At 37.1% G+C, this 22025-nt stretch overlaps 1 protein-coding gene across 2 annotated transcripts in view; it reads left to right on the plus strand.

Moving 5' to 3' along the window:
• Positions 1–21119, plus strand: part of LOC149543329 (uncharacterized) — a 72151-nt gene extending 51032 nt beyond the window's left edge. For both annotated transcript variants that reach the window (XM_089798156.1, XM_089798157.1), the window contains exons 9-13: positions 104–307; positions 522–582; positions 8109–8222; positions 20237–20350; positions 20489–21119. In XM_089798156.1, the coding sequence (XP_089654282.1) occupies positions 104–307; positions 522–582; positions 8109–8222; positions 20237–20350; positions 20489–20575 (580 nt within the window). In that variant the 3' untranslated portion in view covers positions 20576–21119. The remainder of the gene's footprint in view (positions 1–103; positions 308–521; positions 583–8108; positions 8223–20236; positions 20351–20488) is intronic.
• The last annotated feature ends 906 nt before the right edge of the window (positions 21120–22025 follow it).

Here is a 22025-nt window from a genome sequence, read left to right on the forward strand (position 1 = left end):
TATTTACATATGAATGATCTGTATTACATGCTTGATGTAATTCTAACTGATAACTCATACTTCAACTTAAGGATAATTTATGTTTATAATTTGGATGATACAGTGAAATGGGGGCACATTTTTCACCTTGTGGGCGTTTCCTAGCTGCTTGTGTAGCGTGTGTACTTCCATCTCAGGAGTCTGATATGGGTCTGCTGTCTCAGTCAAATTTTGGTCCTGGAGGGACAGCAACATCTCCAACACGGCATCCAATATCTGCTCAGCAGGTGGTTTATGAGCTTCGTATCTATTCACTTGAAGAGGCAACGTAAGTGTCACAGCATACACACATGCCTTTTATTACTGATAGAAGATTAGAAAATGATACAGTAATCTGCTATATAATGTTTGCCAAAGTTGAATGCCTGCGAGTATAATTTATTGATCTGTTATTCCATTGTATGGTCTTTTCGGTTGTCAGTATTATTTGACTAATGTTGCTAACATGTGTGCCTGCCCCAAATTTATTTTCTCTGTTGCAGATTTGGAGAGGTGCTTGCATCAAGAGCTATTAGAGCTGCTCATTGTCTTACATCAATCCAGGTAACTCATCTTTGTGGTTAATCTACAACCCAATAATTTAGAATTCTCTGTTGTATTTATGTGCTTTTGCTGCTTGCTATATGCTTTCTAGGTCTTGTTCAAATGGAAGATCTTAAGTTTGTTTGATTTATGATTATGTTAATGTTTATTGTATTGGCTATTCATTGTGACCTGAAGAATGGTTTCTGAATTTGTTATTCCTGTTAAAGAACTAGCTCCTTTTACATTAAATTGTGTGTAAAGTATTTATGCAGAAATAATTAGACTGGCTTATTGATTTAGATCCTTGTGGGCTTCCCTTTTCAGTTTATTCTTTATTCATCTGTGAGTAATTGCTAGTGCTCCAATATCAACTTGATTTAAACGTATGTCAGACAGAGGCTCTGTAGAACCCTTAGGCAAACAACAGAAGAACTCACCTTGAAGAATTTCAGGAAATCCTTTACAGTGGTGCACACACAGATTATTTAAATAAGTGTTGTATTCTCAGAGTGTAATGCCCCATCTGGATCTATCCACAAAGAGAGTCATTAATGCTATTAGCTGTTTGGTATAATAATCCTGAATCTGATCTTGGTTCGTGCAGTTGCTCACAATGATATTTTCTGATCTGAATCTGTGCTTTTTACTTTACCGCTGTGCATACTTCGATGTCCCTTGATAATTTTTGCTCTTAAGCGTTTAGTAATTTGCCAATAATATCTGCTCTCAAGGTTTGAAACAATCTGCTTAAGTCTTTTTTGAATAGAAATAATATGTAATGTCCCCAGTTGGGACCTTACCGGACTTTAGAATTCCCTATTAGAATTTTGATTGGTAATATCCTTTATGAAAGTACTTATATATTCACTTCTGCCTGGTCAATATATCTTTACTTGTGTGTGTGTGTTTACTCCATGCCCTTTCCTATTTCAGAATTACTTCCTTTTATATATTTCAGTGGAGGAAGTTGCAACTCTTCATCTAGCAAAGGATGCAACTCTTCAACTAACTATGGGGTTGGCCCTAGAACATCACCTATCAATTCTGGTTGTCCCTTCAATGCATGGGGGTTTACATAACTAATTCCAAGGCAGTCCTATATAATTCGCTTTAAGTTTATTCTTTATGAGGCCGGCCCTACCGAAAAGATTGTTGCTTAGAATTTACTAAATTCCCATTAATTAGGTCTCCTAGGGTTATTTGAAAGGTTGGCATTCTATTGATTTATAGCCCTAATGTCATCCATTAAAGCTGCAACCTGTCTTTTCAGGGAAGGGGTGACAAGGTATACCCTTGGGTTCTTGAAAGTCTATTTAATCGTGTTAAATGATCTCTTGAAACATTAACAGATCTTGAGTTTAACATCCTGTGCTTCTACAAAATTTTGCTGTGCCACTATTCTATAAGAACCTTTTTTACTAAGTAATTTCTTAATCCTTTGGGAGGTAACAATTTCACTTGGCGTATCCTTATAAGTTACTTTTTTCTATTTGAACTAAAAACCATTATTAATTTTGAAAATTAAAAGACGCCATTACCAATTGTTTAAGTCATTGCACACTTAAAATGACATTTGCTTCCATTCAGGATAGCAAACATATTGAATCTAGCTGATAATTTTCCATTTACAGATTTTTTGTTTTATGATGTCCATACAACTGTGAGGAAGTCGTTTCCTATTAGCTATCATGACCTGTAAATTAGAGATTGAATACACAAATCAGTGGAGCTCATTAGCCAATTCTGAAAATAAAACAACACTAAAAACTATATTAAAAATATAAACGATGCTTTGAAGTGCAAATACAACTTTTGTGCGAGATTTTCCTTGAGAAATCATAGATTTTTTGTCCTCCAATCTCCAAGAATTCATGGTGTTGAACAGAAATACTTGTTGTTGAACACAAGTACTGAAGCGGCGAAGAAAACTGATAAATTGGTAATGATAACAATTGGAGTAGTAGTCTGGCTCATTTAGAAGTTGGGGCAAAGATCTTATAGCCCCAACATGTAAGGATACATAATCATATTTAAATACTCAAAATAGGCCCTTTAAAAGAAATTTCATAACCTCACCTTTATTCTTGGCTATTATCAGATGGTAAAAATGATCTTATTTCACCCACTTACAATTGGCATAAAAATAATGAGATGTTCCTTCAACATGCAAAAGGATAACATTTTATTTATTCAAGATTCTTTCCCAAAATAAGCTCTTTGTAACTCCCTCACAGATGCTAACTATAATTCCCAATCACGAGCTGTAATAGAATCTGTCATAACCCTATCTTACAATCTATCATAAAGTAGAGATGGCCAAATGCTTTGTGAGTTACAATATTCTCTTACGATGGACTCCCACGCCCCATTGGACAATCATTTGGTATTATTAATATTCATTTGGCTCTTTCACCATATTTGAGAAAAAAAAATTAACTCTTGTGAAACCCGGGGACTCACACCCCTCCCAAAACATTGAAGTACTTGTCCTTGGGACGTCCCCGTGTTGGGTAATTGAAGTACCCGAGTACCTCCACCTTCGTCATTCCACAACCATGCCATTCCCGGGACATTGAACTTGAATCTCTATTTGAATTTTGATTTTCGAATGCTACTATTGGGTATGTACTATGCTACTATGTTGAATGTTCAATGATCTTGGTTCGTGTTGCAATTTTGCTAGGTTGAAGTATTTCAATTTGGTATGTTATACTGAAACATCATTTCATAACTATCATTTTAAGTTCTATATGTATAGTGTACAACACCCCTTTGCCCCTTGCTGCCATCCTAAAATTGAGGCCCTTTGTCCCCTTGTTCAAAAACTTATTCCAGTGTCCACAACGTATCCCAACGCTGGTGTTACACTGATTAATTCAGGTCCATATAATTGAAATTAATTAAAATATTTTCCTTGCAATTTCCCCTTAGTAGTGTCCCCTTTTGGGATGACCATGTACCATGCCCTAAATTTTCAAATCCAAAATGAAATTGGAGAATTAATATATCTAGACATGTATTATATCGTGAATAAGATGAGATAAGCGGTATAAATTTCTGAAGTTTTTTTTCTCTTATCAGGTTTATCTCTTAGCTCAATCTCCTTTATAAAATGGAACTCTTCTAATTAGTCTGTTCCCAAAATCTGAATAATACTCCTTTATTGTTGCCCCTTTTGTTCTTGGATGAAATCTCCTTTTCTATTTTACCGGTGGAATGGTCACCACCTTTCATTATAATTGGGTCACCACTTTTCATTGTTGCCTTTTAAAATAATATTTTGCTTTCCAAATTGTTCTCCTCAAACAGTACATTCTCCCCTTTACATCTTCCAATGTGGGGGAGAGTCATACCTCTTCATCATGCCTGCCCTTTGCAAAGGTCGCAAATTTTCACAAGTATTACTCTCTGGATTAGTCACAACCCTTCACCATTTATGTGCTTTGAAAGAGTCACAACCCTCATAATTGTCCTCCTTTGAAAGAGTGACAAACCTTCATAATTATTACCTTTTCAAAGAGTCAGCACCCTTCATAACTTTTATCATTTGAAGGAGTAATTTTCTTATTTTCTTTACCTCTTCTATTAATTCTTCCTTGCTTGGCATCTTCCCTTTTCTCCTCCTTCTCTCCCCTTTTTATATCTCATGTTTGAGGGAGATAACTTTTCATTTTATGCCTTTTGACCCTTCATTAACTTAAGTAAATTTTAATTGTTATATTTTAATTTTTTAAAAATTATTATTAATAATCATTAAATCCTATTTAAAAAAGGGAACATCACATCGTCAACGAGAAATATAGGAATGATCTTTGTGCCGAAAAGATTAAATTAACTAAACAAGGGACATTACATATACTAAGAACAAATTTGCTCCTAACTTTTCAGATCATATATGGTTGTATCTTATATAAGAACACAATACTTCTTGTATCCAAAACCTAGAAGGAGAAGATAATAATACATTTATGGTTATTCACCTTGGCTTTTAAAAGACATATTGATAGGCGAGAGAGCTTTTACTTAAAGCATCTCAAGGAGGATGTGAGTGGGGATATTAGAGAGTGCATGACTTGCAAATGGAATAATTTCGAGCATACTTTCCAGCAGGTTGCTACTTCCAATCATAAATGGGAAAGTATATCAATGGATTTTATGATAAGCCTTCCTGAATTAAATATCAAGGATTGTATTTTTGTCCGAGCAAATTGTTAACTAAATACACACATTTCTTCTCCTTTTCTGTTGGGTTTTGAGCATAATAGGTAGTTAAGTTTATTTTCAAACAAGTAATTTGTCTACATGGCTCACTCAAGTCCATTTTTAGTGTTAGGGCTAGCAAATTCCTCAACAACTTTTGATGGGAGTTATTTTTGCTTGACTAGGACCAAACTTACTCCTAATACAGGACCAAGCTCACTCGTAGTACCAATTATCATCCCTGGATTGATTTTTAGACATAGTAAATATGTTTGTCTAATGGTACTTGAGGAACTATGTCAGAGATCAACAAACAACATTGATGAAGTGTTTTCATATTGGAGGGCAATGCCATAATGCAACTCACTACATGTCCATTGGCATGGCATGAAATTATTCATGACCTATAGTATGATGCATTTACCTTCGCTATTTGGTGTTCATTGAAAACATGATACTAACATTGGTTACTTGTAGTGTATTTGAGACATTTTGAGGTTTTGATGCCATTTAAAAATCATTGGTAACATGCCCAAAATCAACAGAAGCTATATAGAAAATTAATACCAAACACAGAGATCATTTGAGGTTGGATATATGGTTTTTCTCTGCTCGCAACCATGTAGGTAGACTTCCATCAAGTAGAGGTTGAAAGACCTAAATCCCACTTTTGTGGACCATACAGAGTTTCTAGGAGATTTGGTGAGATGGTCTATAACATGGAGTTGTTAGTTGGCAGTTGGATTCACAATATTTTCCTTATGTTTAACAAAAAAAGCACTAGACCAACTCATTGTACCATTAGTTGATTTGCTATTCTTAGGTGATGAAGGGAAATTCATATTGGTTAGAAAGGTTGTAATTGACTCATGAGAGAAGAAATCCTAAAATAAGATTGCCATAAGATGTTTAGTCGATTGAAGTAGCTTTCACAGGGAGGATGCTACATGGGAGGTGTTAAAAGATACTTGAACATCCAACACTGCATTGCTTGTGGGTAAGCAAGTTAGGAAAAGGTGGATTTGTAATGTTCCATAACATTGAATGTGCGCTTTGTCTGTGGTTGGAATGAAGGGGTCAATGTTGTCGATCTTTCATTTACAATGAAGCATCTAACACATTACCAATTAGAATAGAACAAACAAGTCTCTTTATAGAAGCAACTAAGTTTGTCAGTTAGGAAATCACTTAATAGAATAAGTGATTGTTTTAGGTTTTGATCTTATATCTGTGCACACATATTAGCTAATTTAACTATTTGAGGGTTATTGTTCAGTTAACTAGCAATAGTTTAGTGAGTTAGTTTTTTTGTTAGTTGATACCAATTATTGATTGATTTCTGTGATTGGGTATTGTTGGGGATTTGAGAATATAGAAATCCATTAGTTAAAAGAGAAGATATGTTCCAAAAACTGAAAATGACCAAAAATTAGCTTTAGGAAGTTGATTTTTTGCTATAACAGCTTAGTCATTGATGACAAAACCCTTTACGCGAAGCGTATGTGTAAGGTTTAGATTTTTAATGCTTCCCTCACTAATTTGCATAGTTACACCACCCTACGAGACGGGGGGACAAGTCTTCGAGACGAGGGGATAGAGGGACCTTGATTTGGGGACGGCGGGGGAATGGTGGGGGGATGATAGCGGGGGACCGGGGGGGGGGGGGGGCGGCGGGCGCGGCGGCAAGAGGAGTAGGGGTGTATATAATAGACATATGGTACTTAAAATGCTAGTTATGAAAAGATGTACTACAATTATACAATATAACTTGATATAATCATATAAAGATGTAAAAACCAGTAAACTTAAACAATAAAAAATTAAAATTGAAAATTGCATTGAAGTTTTGAACTGGAACATGATGATTCATGATCAAATGACAAACAAACAATGAACATTGACATTGAACATCAGCAAATATTAGTTTATATATCAATCTTCAGATCAATAGTATGAGTATCTAGATTCTACTATCTAAAAGTAATCAATGATCATATGAGTCATGACATAAAGATGATTACAGTAAGTATCATGTGCCATGAATCATGATATCAGAATAAGTATATAATATTATAATGCAAACAAAAACTACAAGTCTCCCTGCACCCACAATAAAGTAGACTCCGTCGCGTCCCCCCACAATGAAGGAGACTCTGTTGCGTCCCCCCGCACCCATATAGGAGACGTCTCCCCATCTCGGAGATGTCTCATTGTCTTTGGTGGAGGTGGCATAAGTGGTGCCACCTGAAATGCCGAGACGCCGTCCCCTCGTCTCGGGGATGTCCTCATCTCTGAGACGGCTCCGTTTTTTGGGGGGGGGGGGGGAGACGCGTCCCCGTGTTACACTAGATAATTGCAAACTCACCCCCCCTTTCATAGTCCTCAAGCTGATGCTCCAACATATGTCCTTTCCAATTGACACTAACTTTAATAATTATTTGTAAATTCAACATTTGTGCTTGGTAGAATAAAAAAGAGAAAGGTAGTGAGAAAGGAAGTATCTTAGAACAAGAAAAAAAAATAAAAATAGAGAGATAGACAAAGGAAATTGAAAGTAGAATGGAATGGCAATTGAAAAATGAATATATTAAGGAAAGGATACAAGGAAAGATATGCCACTTCAAATTTGCTGCTCCAAATGCACTATGGGCTCCTCCAAATGCACTGTGGGCTGCTAGAAAAATGCACATGCATGCACAATTTGATCTTTATTTGTTGTACAAATCTGTTGGCAGTGTCTTGCTACAATGTCTTCTTTTTGCTTTCTGTGATTTTTTGCCTTTGTCAAGGATGCAACTTGCAAGTGACGCCTCTTTCCTTTAAATGCATTCTTTTTTGGACTTTTCAGGGTTTTCAGTCATTTTTTTGGTAAAGAATTTTGAGCAGTTATTATGCAGCCAAGTTTGATCCATGGGATTTGTGAGGCAAGTCCAGTGAGTTATTTTGGCTTGGCTAGGCTTGTTGATTGGGCCAAGTACCTGACAAATCTTGTATTAGAAGTTAGATTTGTACTTAAAGAATTATGAACATGCTATTAGTGTATTAATTGTATGCTTTTGCCTTCTGATGTGGTTTGCATTTTTCATCTTGTGATTTTCTGTTCCTGTCAGCTCCCTGGATTAACAAAAACAAAATAAAGAAGAAGTATTAAATTTTAATAAAAATTCAAGGATTTATTTATCCTACACATTGTCTGGTTTAACTTCTTATTATAGGCTGCCAGAAGAATGACACATTTACATTTTGGTTTATTATTTTTAATATATTCCATATTTGTATTACGTTCTTGCCCTCTGTTGCAGTGCTTTCTAATTAACTTGGTTTTTGTAAATGTTTCATGACAGTTTTCACCAACATCTGCACATATACTTCTAGCTTATGGTCGCCGTCACAATTCTCTTCTGAGAAGCATTGTTGTCGATGGAACCGACACTGTACCTATCTACACAATCTTAGAGGTTTGGTGCTTTTATGTACTGTAAAAATGGAGCTCAACATCCAAACGGTGGAATATGTTAAATTGGATAAGTTACATATTTAATTATTATCAGCATTGGTTTCTTCCTTCTCATCAAGATGACACAATGAATTTCACAGTATCTAACAAGGATCATGTCATGCAGTCAAGAATTGTTGCTGTTGATTGCCTGTAAAATCAAGATTTATTGTATATGATTTTGGATGTGGTTTTGGATATGCTTTTGTGAGTGGTTTATTGTAAAAGACTTCATGTGCATTCTTGAAAATTGCTATAGATGAAATGTAGCATTTCTTTTGCATATTGGTTTGAATTAATATAACTATTTAGTTTGGTAATAGATTGGTTGATTTTTTTTGAAATAATTAATTTGTGATATCATATTTACTTGCCAAATTTGGATCCATCCCCAACATTAGTTGAAGCACCATTAGTAGTGAAATGGTAGAAATCAGGTTAACTAACAAAGAGACGCTGTTACAAATATATGATGTTGTTGTTTACATTTAAAATTATATAATTTGAGCCTGTTCATTATAGCATGAAAGATCATATTTTTAACGCTTTAGTTTTCTTTCTGCATATTGTTTTTGATTAAGGGTAAAACAGATTTTGAAGGGGCCTCAAAACACTATACTGACTTTGATGGGATTTTTAATCCAACTGCAAACGGTTGCAAAAGATAGAACACATGCCAACAACTCCCCTGCAATTAGCTAAAGAGCAGCAACCTAAAGGAAGTTAAATATGAAAAGCTCCAGTTGCAACAGCAGAATGCCGAAGCGACTAAACCGAAGGGTTTTGATAGCCTCCCACTACCTGATCAATGGGTTTTGAAAAATGCTCCCATAACTTTGATACAATCAAAAGCTCCCTTTTTATAAAGACTTCTCCTCAATAGGAGTGAAAGGGGAGAAAACAGGAACAAAACCAACATCAGCCCCCATCAGCTAGCACTCAATGAAAGGGCAGCATCAATCCGCTTGCATCAGAACACCACCTCTCCTATGCAAACCTTCTCCACTTCAATAGGAGAAGCCATGGAATGTCTCCACCTCTATAAGAGAACTCTCCACCTTTGTAGGAGACTAATTAGAAGATGATAGGGAAGAAGAAAAATAGGCCCTCAGCAGAAAATTAGTAAAGTTAGGAATGGGAGCCCTCTCAACATTCACCAAAAAAAGCACTTCTCTTCCACAATAGAAGAAGAGACCCTTAACTTAAAATAGAAATCTAGAATTGGCCTAGATGAGGCCAAGGCAATCAGATAGACCAAATCCACAGGCTCAAAATGGGCATAGAAGAGAAGCAAAAAACTATCATATCAAAGAAGAGAAGCAAAAAGCTATTGTACTTCAAGCATCAAAGCTGCTGAAAACTGACAAGCTCTTGCCGAATGACATCGGACCAAGAACCGAGGGAGAAGCACCCCTACACCCAGCACTCTATACTCACCACTAAGAGAGCAGCAAACAAGCCTGCATTAGAGGAAGAGCCAACAACAGCCAAACCACATTCAATCAAAACCAGATCAAATAATTCTCATTGGCAACCACAAACTTCCAACAAGGGTAAGGGTAAACCACAACCCTGCTACGACATGACCATTTCCACTCCAAAGAATTTGAACCAATATAATCACCTCAGATCCAACAGCCCAAGTCAAAAATAACCCCCTCCTTTCCACAGCAACAAAGAATGAAGCAATGACAAAAGCCCAAATGACCTTGGAAAAGGCAGCCTTCGCAATCTCCTCCTCTGCCCACCAAAGAGACAAAAGCACTACTGGAGCACAAAAGTATTGCCCAGGTAAGTGGTAAATAATTGAATGAATTAATGAATGAGCAATATGATCTTTTATAGTTTACAAAGGTGCTGTTTCTATTGCTAAATCATTAGAAACATTCTAATAATGATAGCATAATAACAATATTAGAAACATTCTAATATTTACAAGATTTACAATATTGATCATTAAAATAATAAACAAGATACTATGGATATTTTATTCTAATACCCTCCCTTAATGGTCAATCTGTCAACACACCAAGGAGCACCATGAACTTAATAAACTCATCTGCAATGAGGGACTTGGAGGTGAGAATATTTGCAATCTAATTCACTGTGTGAACATACTACAAGTCCACAGATCCATCTTCAACCATTTGACAGATGAAGTGACAATGAATGTCAATATGTTTAGTTCGCTCATGGGAGATTCCATTTTTGGCAAATTTGAGCACCTCTTGTTTTTCGCAGAAGGGGGGTGAAGGGCCTACTTGAGATATATGGATGTCAAGAAGCATCCTTCAAATTGAGACTGCCTCCCAACCTCCTTTGACTGTTCCCCTGTATTTAGTTTCATTATCGCGATTCTGCCCAAATTGAAGACATAACTGAAAGTGGACTTTTTGTCATCAATTGAACCTCCCAAAATAGAATGTGTAATTGATGAGTCTTGGATGCACTTCAGGTCTAGTGGTGGTGAGACATATCAAATTGCCCATTAGTTGCTTGAATGTGGATTCATTATCAATAGGAGAACCAGATTTGGCCGGCAACCCCAGACCAAACTCTGTAGGTGTAGTTGCAGGTTTGTCTAGCAAAGCCCTTGCATACTTAGACTGAGAGATGAAGATGCCATGAGATTGCTGCCAAATTTCAACACCTAGGCAATAGTGAAGAAGCCCACGTCGGTCATGTCAAAAGACTGACATAAATTCTATTTGATTCCTTGAATTAAAGATGCCTGAACTACTGGTGATTATAAAAAAATCAACATATATATCCTGAAGGATATGTCATTTCTAGTAGTCTTGACATAAAGATGGAGTCATGAATCCTCTAGTGACCCTGATTTATAAGGTACTTATCAACTTTCATGTACCATGCACGAGGAGCCTGTTTGAGGCCATAGAGTGCTTTCACCAATTTGAGTACCTAGTGTTCTTTATCGGAAACCTTGAATTGAGAAGGTTGCATCATGTAAACCTCTTTTTGAAACTCACCATTCAGGAAGACACTCTTTACGTCCATTTGATGGACCTTCCAGCCACATTGAGTTCCTAGGGCGAGGGCTAATCTGGTGGTTCTTATCTTTGCTGTCAGAGCAAGTTCCCTTCTAATCATTTCCTTTACACTGAGAGAAGCCTTTGGCAACGAGACAAGCCTTGTGCTTATCTAAAGTACCATCAACCTTGTAGTTGACTTAATAGACCCATTTGCATCTGATGGGTGACTTTATAGACAAAAAGTAGTGAAGCCTAACCAGAGTCTATTTCTTGATAGCTACGATAGGAGAGCGGTTGACAAGCTAGACAATAGCGTTGACTATGTCAGTCCAACATTTCTTTGGAACACTTTAGCAATCAAGCATAGATCTATCAACTTGGATGATTGTGCGGTTTCTTTGCTAAATAACACCATTTTGCTGAGGGGTGTAGGGTGTTGTTGCATGGTGTTTTATGCCATGTTTACAAAAATTGGAGAAGGCAGAGGAACACAATTCTCCGCCATTGTCAGTTCTAAGAGTAACGATATGTTTAACAAACTTGTTTTCTACAAATGCTTTGAACTTTTGAACAAAAGAAACACCTCTGGTTTTTGATGATGGAACTATAGCACTTTTTATGACTGAAATCAACAGAAAGTAAAAAAAGTACTCGAAGTTGAAACACTGATATGAATATGGATGAGTTGTGAGAAGCTCTCTAGGAATCACCATTTCAAAACGAGATGCGATGTTGCTTCACAAATTCCATGGCTTTGGGTTTGAGTCTCCGACAGTCCAATGACAAGATCTTCCCGAACAAGCTGAGAAATACAGTCCACATTTAAGTGCCCATACTGCTAACGCCAGTGTGCTAATAGAGGAGCACGGGGCTGCCATGGCAAGCTCCTGAGAGTCACCAGAGTCAACAAGTTTGAATAGACCATTGTCCTCAAGACCCACAACAACAGTAGACTTGGCCTCCCTATCAATGATGCTGCACTAATGTGAACTGAAGGTTGTGTCTAGCCGAGAAGAATGTTTTAGAATTTGACTAATTGGGAGAAGGTGAGTTCCATTCTTGGAACATAGATCATATTGAGAAAAAATCAGTTTCCTTTCTCCAGATTGGATTTGTATATTGCCCTTTCCAATAATGGTTTACTCTTCCCCTTGAAAAATAGCTGAATCTGAGAGTGGTTGAAAATTTGTGAGCCAATTCCGACGATGAATGAAGTGGCAGGAGGCAACCAAGTCAATATACTAGGCAAAATATTTTACATGATCTGTAGGTCTTTAAGCCATGAAAGCGTTTAAGGCAGACTCAATTTTCTCAGTTTGCTCTGCTATATTTGCTCTAGACCATGAACCAAATTGCTTGGCTTGCACAACTAAGCGTTTACGACACTCCGGCTTCATATGACCAAACTCATAGCAGTAGTTGCACTGAATATGTTTATTCTTTGAGGCTTCTAACTACCGAGCAGAGGAATTCTGTCGAGAAGATTGATAAAGCTGAGAGCTGGCTGAGAAAACTTGTTCGTGGGATGATGAACTAGTATGACTGTCGAATTGCCATTTCCAGCAGTCTTGTTGTAAATGATCAGAAAACATCACGTCAGCATGAGTGGAAGCAACGTTGAGAGGCTCAACAAAGTGTTCATAGGAAGACGAAAGGCTTTTCACTGTTATCACCACCGTGTCTTCTTCCACTCTGCATCCAATTACATTCAACTGGTCCCAAATGTCCTTGAGTTTATTGAGGTGAGCTTTCCGAGACACCTGCTCATCCAACATGATTGTGAACAGCACGTTCTTTAACTAAGTTATCGGTTCGAGTTTGATTCTATGTTCATGTTTGAAGATCTGGTTCGCTGGCACGACAAAATTTTGGAAAGGGGTCTGGGTTTGTTTGGGTTCGTTTGTACAAAAACATGTAAAAATTATATATATACATATTTATGAAGTCTAGAAGCATAAGCTAAAATTAGAATGTCAAATACTATCATAAAATCATATGATTTAAACAACCAAAACACCATAAACTTTAAACTTGTATTCATAGCATCATGAATCGTGGTCATACCATCATATATGTTCAACATCATCAAAGTTTCAAAGCATTAAAATTAAATCATGATTCGTAACAGCAAGTTCAAGTAAAATTAAGTCAAAACATTATAAAATTTGCAAAAAAATGCACTTTTTGGCCGTCCACAGTGCCCCATTCGATCAAGTTTGACCTTGTTTCGATCTGGGCAAGCCAAATTGGCCTGGGTTCAAACAGTAGAAACACGTTTGAACTGGGGGTCAGATTTTCGAACCCTGTCCCACTGGGTGGACTGTACCTGGACTAGGTACCTGTTTGAACCCAGGCCTGATCTGGAGGGTGTTTAGGCGAACCAGGGTAACTAAGTTCTTTATAAATGCTTGACTCTTATCAGAGGTTTCATGCAAATCTTTTAGATGGCTTCAAGTTTCTGCAGAAGTTTTGCCAGAGGGAACTTGCGACTAAGAGTTTATGGAGCATAACAACTTCTGATTTTGGCTCATCAAATTTTTCTGCTCCTTGCCTCTATCTGCGGGACAATTGGTCTTCACAAAACAATTTTGTCAAGACATCTATATTCAAAGATTGTCATCATATGTTGCTTTCAGGTATTGTAGTTTCTGCTGTTGATTTTTTGACTATCCTCAAGAAATTTTTTTGTCAGAGATGCCATAATTAGAGACAGGTCAAAGGTGGTTGATTGGATGATAGCATGAATATCAAGGCAGAATATGTTCATTGTGTGAGATCGTGGAATGAACATATACTGAGATAAAAAACATGCATTGATTTCAAGATTGACTAGTAGATTCCCAGAACAGATCCCAATGCTGGAATTTTGAAAGATCCAGGTTTTTTTGACAGAGACCCAGACGAGATATAAAAAATCTTAGGAAAACCCAGATAATAGATTTCTCAGAAAGTTTTCTGAAAAACCTTGCCATGGGCTTTAGAAAGTTTGCAGCAATGGCGTCTGAAAGAATTACCAAAAAATGACTTCAGAAAGTCGGTAATGGCGTCTGCCAAAAAACAATAACCCAAGAAATGTTTGTGTGAGCCAAAAAACTTAGGAAACAGGCTGGACATCGAATAAAACCCATTGGGTTGTTGCTGTACTGGCTTATCGATGTCTGTTTGAATGTAACATGGGTTGCAGAAGAAAGAAAAACAACATGCCAAAAAATGACACTTAACAGTGGTCGTACGACACGGAGAAGAGAAGAAGACACTGGCTGGAAGATGGCGGCCATGATGAGAGAAGGCACAGGACAGGGTTAACAAAACCCAAGAAAATGGAAAATGTGTTTCCAAACCCACGAGAAAAACCCCCAGAAATCTGCAAGAAAAAAGAGCCTTTAAACACCAGCAAAAGATGCTTAATTTGCAGATTAATTAAGAAACAATTTTGAAAAATTTAAAGATTAATTTCATAAAGAAATGACAATGGAAATTTTCTGAAAAATTACTTAGCTCTGATATCATATTACACAGGTGATTGATAAATAACTGAATGAATAAATGAACGAGCAAGACACTCACTTATAGTTTACAAAGATGACTTTTCTATAACGAAACAATCGTCGTTATTAGAAAGAATAATAACAATATTAGAAACATTCTTATGTTTACAAAATTTAGAATAATCCTAAATAAGATATTACGGAGATATTATTCTAATGAAGAGAGCAGAACTCCCAATGCTAAGAATGATAAAAAACAGGCAGACACCCCTTGCAATACCCTTAAAACCACAAGGGCACCGGGCACCTTGGTTGTCTAGCTATCCTGCATGTTGGGGTGTTCTAGCTTTGGAGTTGGAGGACTAGCTTATTGGGTTAGTGAAGATGTAGTACTTGGTCATTATTGGGTTGTTGGTAGTTGCTGTGTTAACTGAGTGACTCGGTTAATGAAGATGTTCGGTGATGCTTATGGTACTCGGCGTACACTGGGAGCTTGGTTCATACTATAAGGCTTGGTTATGCTTGGTTGCAGTGTTGAATGAGTAGCTCAGTCGATGAGGGGGCTCGGTTATGTCTGGTGGAATGCTGACACTCGGCATGGTTTTGCTTTGATGCTCAGTTTGGTCTTGGTTTTGTGTTAATCAAGTTGTCTGTGGTCAGCCGACTTATGCATTTAATTTGGGTTATATGTATTTAATTTCTGTTGTGAGACGACTTGTGGCTTGAGGGGTGTATTTAATGTAAAGATTTATTTAATTTGTAATTGGCTAGGACGATCTGTGGCTTAGTTGGGTATAAGTAGGGGTGTTTTGTGGAGTCTTAAGTCATTAATCATCTAGCTTGGAGAAGAGGATGTGGCAGAAGAGCAAATTTTGAAAAGGGCTAGTAGCTGAGGCTTGATAAATAAGGAGATTGTTTGGTGGGCTTGTGAGCACAAGTTTAGATCTCCTTGGGGGTTTCTACCAGAGCGTGGATTTGGACTAGCTAGTGTTGGGATTGGATCTTGAGGGATCTTGCAGAACTGTTTTTGTAATTGCTATTGTATTTGGCCAAAACTTGGAAGGCCTTATAGCCGGGCGCATTGCATGTAAATAGTTATTTTATGAATAGAGAGTTGCATTTGGTATCAGATTGTGTATCTTGTTGTTGTGTTTCCGCTATGTGATTATTTGCAGGGGTCCGGATTACCTCTAGTAGGGCTACCCTTGGATTCTCGCTGCATCAGATGGTATCAGAGTAGAGTTGTTCCTGAGTGTGTAGACTGAGCGCCGAAGTTGAGACTGTTTGCACTAGGACTTGGGTGAAGGTTGGAAGAGAAGGTTGATCAGGTGGAGCTAATTGATCTTCGGGATTTGTGGATTTGTTGTAGAGGGTTTGCAAGAATCTTGGAAGATGGCTCCAAGAAGATTGGACCCTAGAGCGATTGATGATCTTAGGGATGCTGTGGAAGAAAGGATCTCATAGAAGATTAAAGTAGAATTTAGATCTGGGATGGCACTAATGAAGAGTGATATGATAATTGAGATCATAAGTGCTATAGGTGGTGTACCTTGGCATGTGGGTACTAAAGATGGTTATGAGGATGTTGTTGAAGACTTTGAAGCGTTGGATCAAGTGGTGAGGACAAAATTGATTGTGTAGAGAGACCTATTGGAAATATGGCTGGTTAGTTTGCTAGGCCTGGACTTCAGTTAAAGTTGAAGTATAAGATGGAGGTTTCTAATTACTCAGGTGTTTTGAATCTTGAAGACTTGATTGATTGGATTGGTGAATTGGAAGATTACTTTGAGTTAGAGGATATCAAAGATCCACTGAGGGTAAGGTTGGCACAAATTAAGTTGAAAGGACATGCTGCTCTTTGTTGGAAAGAAATGCAAAGAGATAGAGAGGAGAAAAGGTGAAATGAAGATCAATAGATGGAGGTTGATGGTAACTAAGTTGAAGACTAAGTTCATTCCTGCTGATTATGAACTTGAGTTGTTCAAGATGTTGCAGAGTTTGAAGCAGAAAGATATGACTGTGAAAGATTATACCAAGGAGTTCTACAAGTTGACTATTCGGTTTGGGTATTAGGTTTGAGATTCAATATCTAAGATGAGGTTGGTATGTTGAAGATTGATTCAATTGGGGATGCTTATCAGTATGCTCTGAAGGCAGAAGATTAGTTGAAGAGGAATGGTCAAGGTAATTCTAGAGGGAAGGAGAAGCAAGACTACTCGACAAAGGTTAAATCGAGTTCAGAAGATGAACCAAAACCTGTTGATCAAAAGAGAAGGATACTTGTTTCAGATGTCATGATGGACATAGAGCTTATAATTGGCCTCAGGCTGGTGATTGAAGAGCTATTGTTGTGAATGAGGCTGAAAACCCTAACAGTGAACCTGAGCAAGGAGAGAATTTACTAGCTCGTCAAGTACTGATTGGTTAGAGGACATTGGACTCTTGTCAGAGGAGTAATTTGTTCAAGACAAGTTGTAAGTCTGGTGGTAAAGTCTATAATGTGATTGTGGATGGTGGTAGTATAGATAACCTTGTTGTTGAGGAGATGGTTCAAAAACTTGGTTTGAAAAGAGTAAGACATCCTTGTCCTTATAGGATTGGCTGGTTGCAAGGTGAGCATGCTTTGGAAGTGAGGGAGCAGTGCCTAGTTGATTTCCAGATTGGGCAGTATATGGATCAAGTGTTGTGTGATATTGTGGACATGAACAGTTGTCAATTGTTGCTTGGTAGACCTTGGTAGCATGATTGTAGGGCTGTGCATGATTGTGTCAAGAATGTGTTTGCTGTTGAGAAAGGTGGCAGGAAGCATTCACTAATTCCTTTGCAAAATGAAGAACTCAGAAGTAGGAACCTGAGTAGTGGAAGCCGAGTTGAGTTGAAGGATTTTGAGAGGGTTAGAGATCAGTGTGGAAGGCAAACCTGTAGCACACCTAGGATGGATGTGAAGAAGCAGAAAAACAAGGCAAAGAGTGTACAAGTTGAGGACTTGGAAGATATGTATGTGAAGAACCAATTTGTGATTTATGTGCTGAATCTCAGAAGATGTTCTTCCAGTTATTAAGAACATCTTTTCGAACTTGGGGTGTCTGATGCAGGAGCATCCTTAGTTGTCTAGCTATCTTGTATGTTGGGGTTGTTAGTGAAGAGGTGGTACTCGGTCATTACTGGGTAGTTGGTAGTTGCTGTGTTAATTGAGTAACTCGGTTAATGAAAATATTCAGCGATGCTTATGGTACTCGGCGTACATTGGGAGCTCGGTTCATACTACAGGGCTCGGTCATACTTGGTTGCAGTGTTGACTGAGTAGCTCGGTCAATGAAGGGGCTCGGTTATGTTTGGTGGAATGCTGACACTCGGCGTGGTTTTTCTTTGATGCTCGGTTTGGTCTTGGTTCTATGTTAACCAAGTTGTTTGTGGTCAGCTGACTTATGCATTTAATTTGGGTTATATGTATTTAATTTCTGTTGTGAGCCGACTTGTGGCTTGAGGGGAGTTTTGGCAAATTTAAGTGATTGATCTTGTATTATGGCACCACTTGATAGCGAGGTTAACATTGGAGTGTTTTCTGATGCTTAGTCTCCATGAAGCTTGGATAGAACGATTAGACACTGTGTTCAGTTTTGGTGACTAAATTGGATAATATTTTCATGATTTGTCACGCTCTTGGCATTCTCAACATCATAATATAATGGTTTTATAAGTAGCTTACAGTTTCTATCGGTACCTTACCATTCTTAGCTGACTGACCATTCTAAGTCGAGAAATACATATATTTGAGTGCAAGTTGTGGTTCTGACTCTAGTAGAGATCTACTGTGTAAAATTTGTACAAGTGCAGACCAAATACTTCAAGTGACCCATACTTTCAAGACTTAAAGGTAAGGAAAAGAGCCTTGATATTCGTAATGGATCCATAGTTTGAAATTTTATTAGTATATGTTAATGAAATTACTGTTTCAGAGCATTTCTTTTAGTAATTAGTCACTTGAAGTCTTGCATTACATATTAATACAGGAGTTGAGAGCCCACCGTCTAGGGGTGAACTGGTGACCTCCATACAGGTCTTAAGTTCCACTCTCACCTATATATGTGGCCTGGCGCACTTTTTATTAAAAAAATAAAAATACAGGAATTGACCACAAGATGATACATAGGAAATATAGCAATTGAACACACCTTTTCATTATATTTAAGACATGCCAAACTATACTGATTTAGAGTGCAATTTTTCTGTTCAATTGAGTACTCCAAATGAAATGATATATTTAACAAAATAAAATTAATTTTGCTTTTCCATACATTGTTTATAGGTCATGAATTACTCACCACTTGGATCCTTTTGCCTAGATGGAATGCACAAAATTGTTGTTCATGTGATAATTTATTGCTTCAAGTTTAGGACACAATCTCAGAATACAGGTAGATTTAAGCATGAACTGCTCTCAAGTTATAACTTGTTGGTTCGAGTGATGCATGTTTCCATAAATCTTTGCAAAGAGCAAAATGTTTCAACCACACAGGTATCATGGTGGGGAACCTCTGTAGTATTGAATTCAAGCTTCACTACTCATGAACTGGACCTCGGAAACAAAAGTCAGCTCAGTGGCCCATCATTTATGAAGCTACTTTTTATGATATGAAAAACTAGTAGAAATCTATCTTCTATTTAATGAATCTGCCTTTCCTCGAGCTTATTTGTTTAATAATGCAAATGATATAGACATGAAAGGCAATCAGGAATCACTGTAGCATACTCTTTTCTTCTTTTCTTATTGGTTATCTGAATGGTGATAGAGGTTACACTTAATGGATGTTTTTTAGATCCATGTTTTGTTTAACATTGATAATTCACTATAACATAAGTTGGTTGCTTTAATATCACCAATTTTTTGCATCAATATAGTATCAACTTTATGTAAAAATGTAAACATAAGCTATGTTCAGAAACCACGTACTGCCTAAGATACATCATGCAGATTCTCTTGCATCCCCAGTTGTAAAACAGATGGTAAAAAAGCCTGTGGGTCTACTCACAATCTTTTTTTTTTTGCTAGTACACCTTTAGACTGTTTATAATCTAGTATTTTTAAAATAGGCTTTGTTATCATTGACTACTACTAGTAATCCGGTCTTCTAAAGTCTTTTTGGAGAAGGATAATGCATGTTTTGGTAGAAAATTTAGTCCCGTTAACTTCTAGTGAAGGGTTGTATGGATTATTTTATACTGACAATTTATTGGGAAATTCATGTCTCTTCTATACGAATTAACATATTGATTGGAGGAGATACACCAAATAAAATTTAAGAGATACTTAATATGGTAAGTTGTGATGATGAATAAAGCATTTTACTCCTTAAGGGTGATTTAATAAGCAATAATATTTAACCTTATAATAAAAAAGAAAATCCATTGTGTTTTCAGTTTTGTATCATTTTGAAATTCTCAGTTGCAATAGTGCATTCACTAAGAAATATTTTATTATGATTGTTTTGCAGATTTACAGAGTTTCTGACATGAATTTAGTAAGAGTTCTTCCAAGTGCAGAAGATGAGGTTAATGTTGCATGCTTTCACCCTTTAGTTGGAGGGGGACTAGTATACGGAACAAAGGTTGAATGCAAGATTTAGTATTTCATTTTTTTTCTCAGAATTTGAACATGATTTAAAGTTGGCTAATCGATTCCAGTCACTTCTATTCTACCATACTTCCAGATATGAATTACTTTATGTAAATGCATGTCTGTCCAGGAAGGAAAGCTACGAATCATCAACAACAGTTCACTACATGCTGAAAATGGCACTGGCTATGAAGAAAATGTGTTTGAAGAAGGATGAAATGGAAGTAAACTAAGAATTCTCACGAAATTACATGTTATCGTGGAACAGAATATGTGCAGTTATATTCATATGAAGTTAATCGGCTCCTGTTGCTGCAGTTCAGCTTCTCCTATTTGACTGGTTTTTTAATCAAAAATCATGCTAGCAGTTTCCAATAGAGCATGCCATAAAATGCTGGATGAAAGCTGCATCTTTGTTTGGAATTTGGAATTTGTTGTGGAGGTTCGTAAGTGCCTCTCATTGTATCAGTAGATAACAAATTAATGAATTCCGAAAAGGAGATGGCATGATTCATAGAGGGGGGGAAAAGGACATTACAGAAATGTCTACCTGTGGAAGTCTGAAAATCTAGCAAACTAGTTTTAAGATTGTTTGTATCATTGTGTGCTAGAAATGAAATTTCATTCGCAATTGTTCTGTTGAAACTCTTCATTGTTTGCTTTTGCAGGCGACCTACTTTCGTAGATGTTGCAAAGCAATTAAAAAATGCATTTTGTACAGAATTTCATTATCAATTCTATAGTTTCCAACTTCCCTGTAAGCTACTACAGATAGAGATTATTATGTGGCTAAGTTTGTCAGAATTTTGAGGATGGTGGCATGAGAATCATTGAGTTTTTGGTTGATCTTATGTCAGCTGTATACCCTTACAATTTCAAACAGCATCACAACTTGCTCATGAGTTTGGGCTACAGCTTAAGGGGGGGGTTTAACTCATGATTCACATACGATGCTACATTGTATTTTCGTGATGGAATCTGCTTTATATTTAGAAGCATGCATCCCAGCCATTATTCGGCATGGGACTTTACCTCAAGCTATTAGAGGATTATTATGGTAAGTGCAATGATATTCCTTAGCTGGAAATACCTTTAGAAGAATTTTTCCTCATATAAAGGAAATGGATTTGTCATGCTGCTTTGACTGTTACTAGGTTGATCTTAACAAACTAACTTGGGCCATTAATTGAAAACCAACCCCGGGTTCATGATGCCTAGGCAATCTTATTGTTGTTTTCTTAGCTAAAGAAGCAATGGGTCAATGTTCATAAAGGTTCAGGCTTTTGATAACCATCACGGTGGATTTGTTTTGTGAAGCATTGGGTATTTGAGAATCATCCTGGGGGATTCAACACACCAACTTGGACTGTTATCGGAAATCCTCTGCTCTTGATACTGTGGGTTTATATTGTTGTTTCTTCATTTAAAGAGGTTATCAAGGTCAATGGTTTATGAATCAAAAATTTGCTTTATGAGATACTTGGGATTTGATAATTATGTCGAAATTCTTCATAGATCTTTACTGTATAGATTTGACTGTGCCTCTTTCATCTGATTTTCGGACCAAGCCTGCTCTACTAAAAGTTGGTAACTGGGACCAAGCAACCCCCGTGCCTCTTTCATCTGATTTTCAGACCAAGCCTGCTCTACTAAAAGTTGGTAGCTGG

Source organism: Cupressus sempervirens, chromosome 8, assembly GCF_028749045.1.
Source record: "Cupressus sempervirens isolate cs-2001-9-10 chromosome 8, ASM2874904v1, whole genome shotgun sequence".
Taxonomy (NCBI): Eukaryota; Viridiplantae; Streptophyta; class Pinopsida; order Cupressales; family Cupressaceae; genus Cupressus; species Cupressus sempervirens.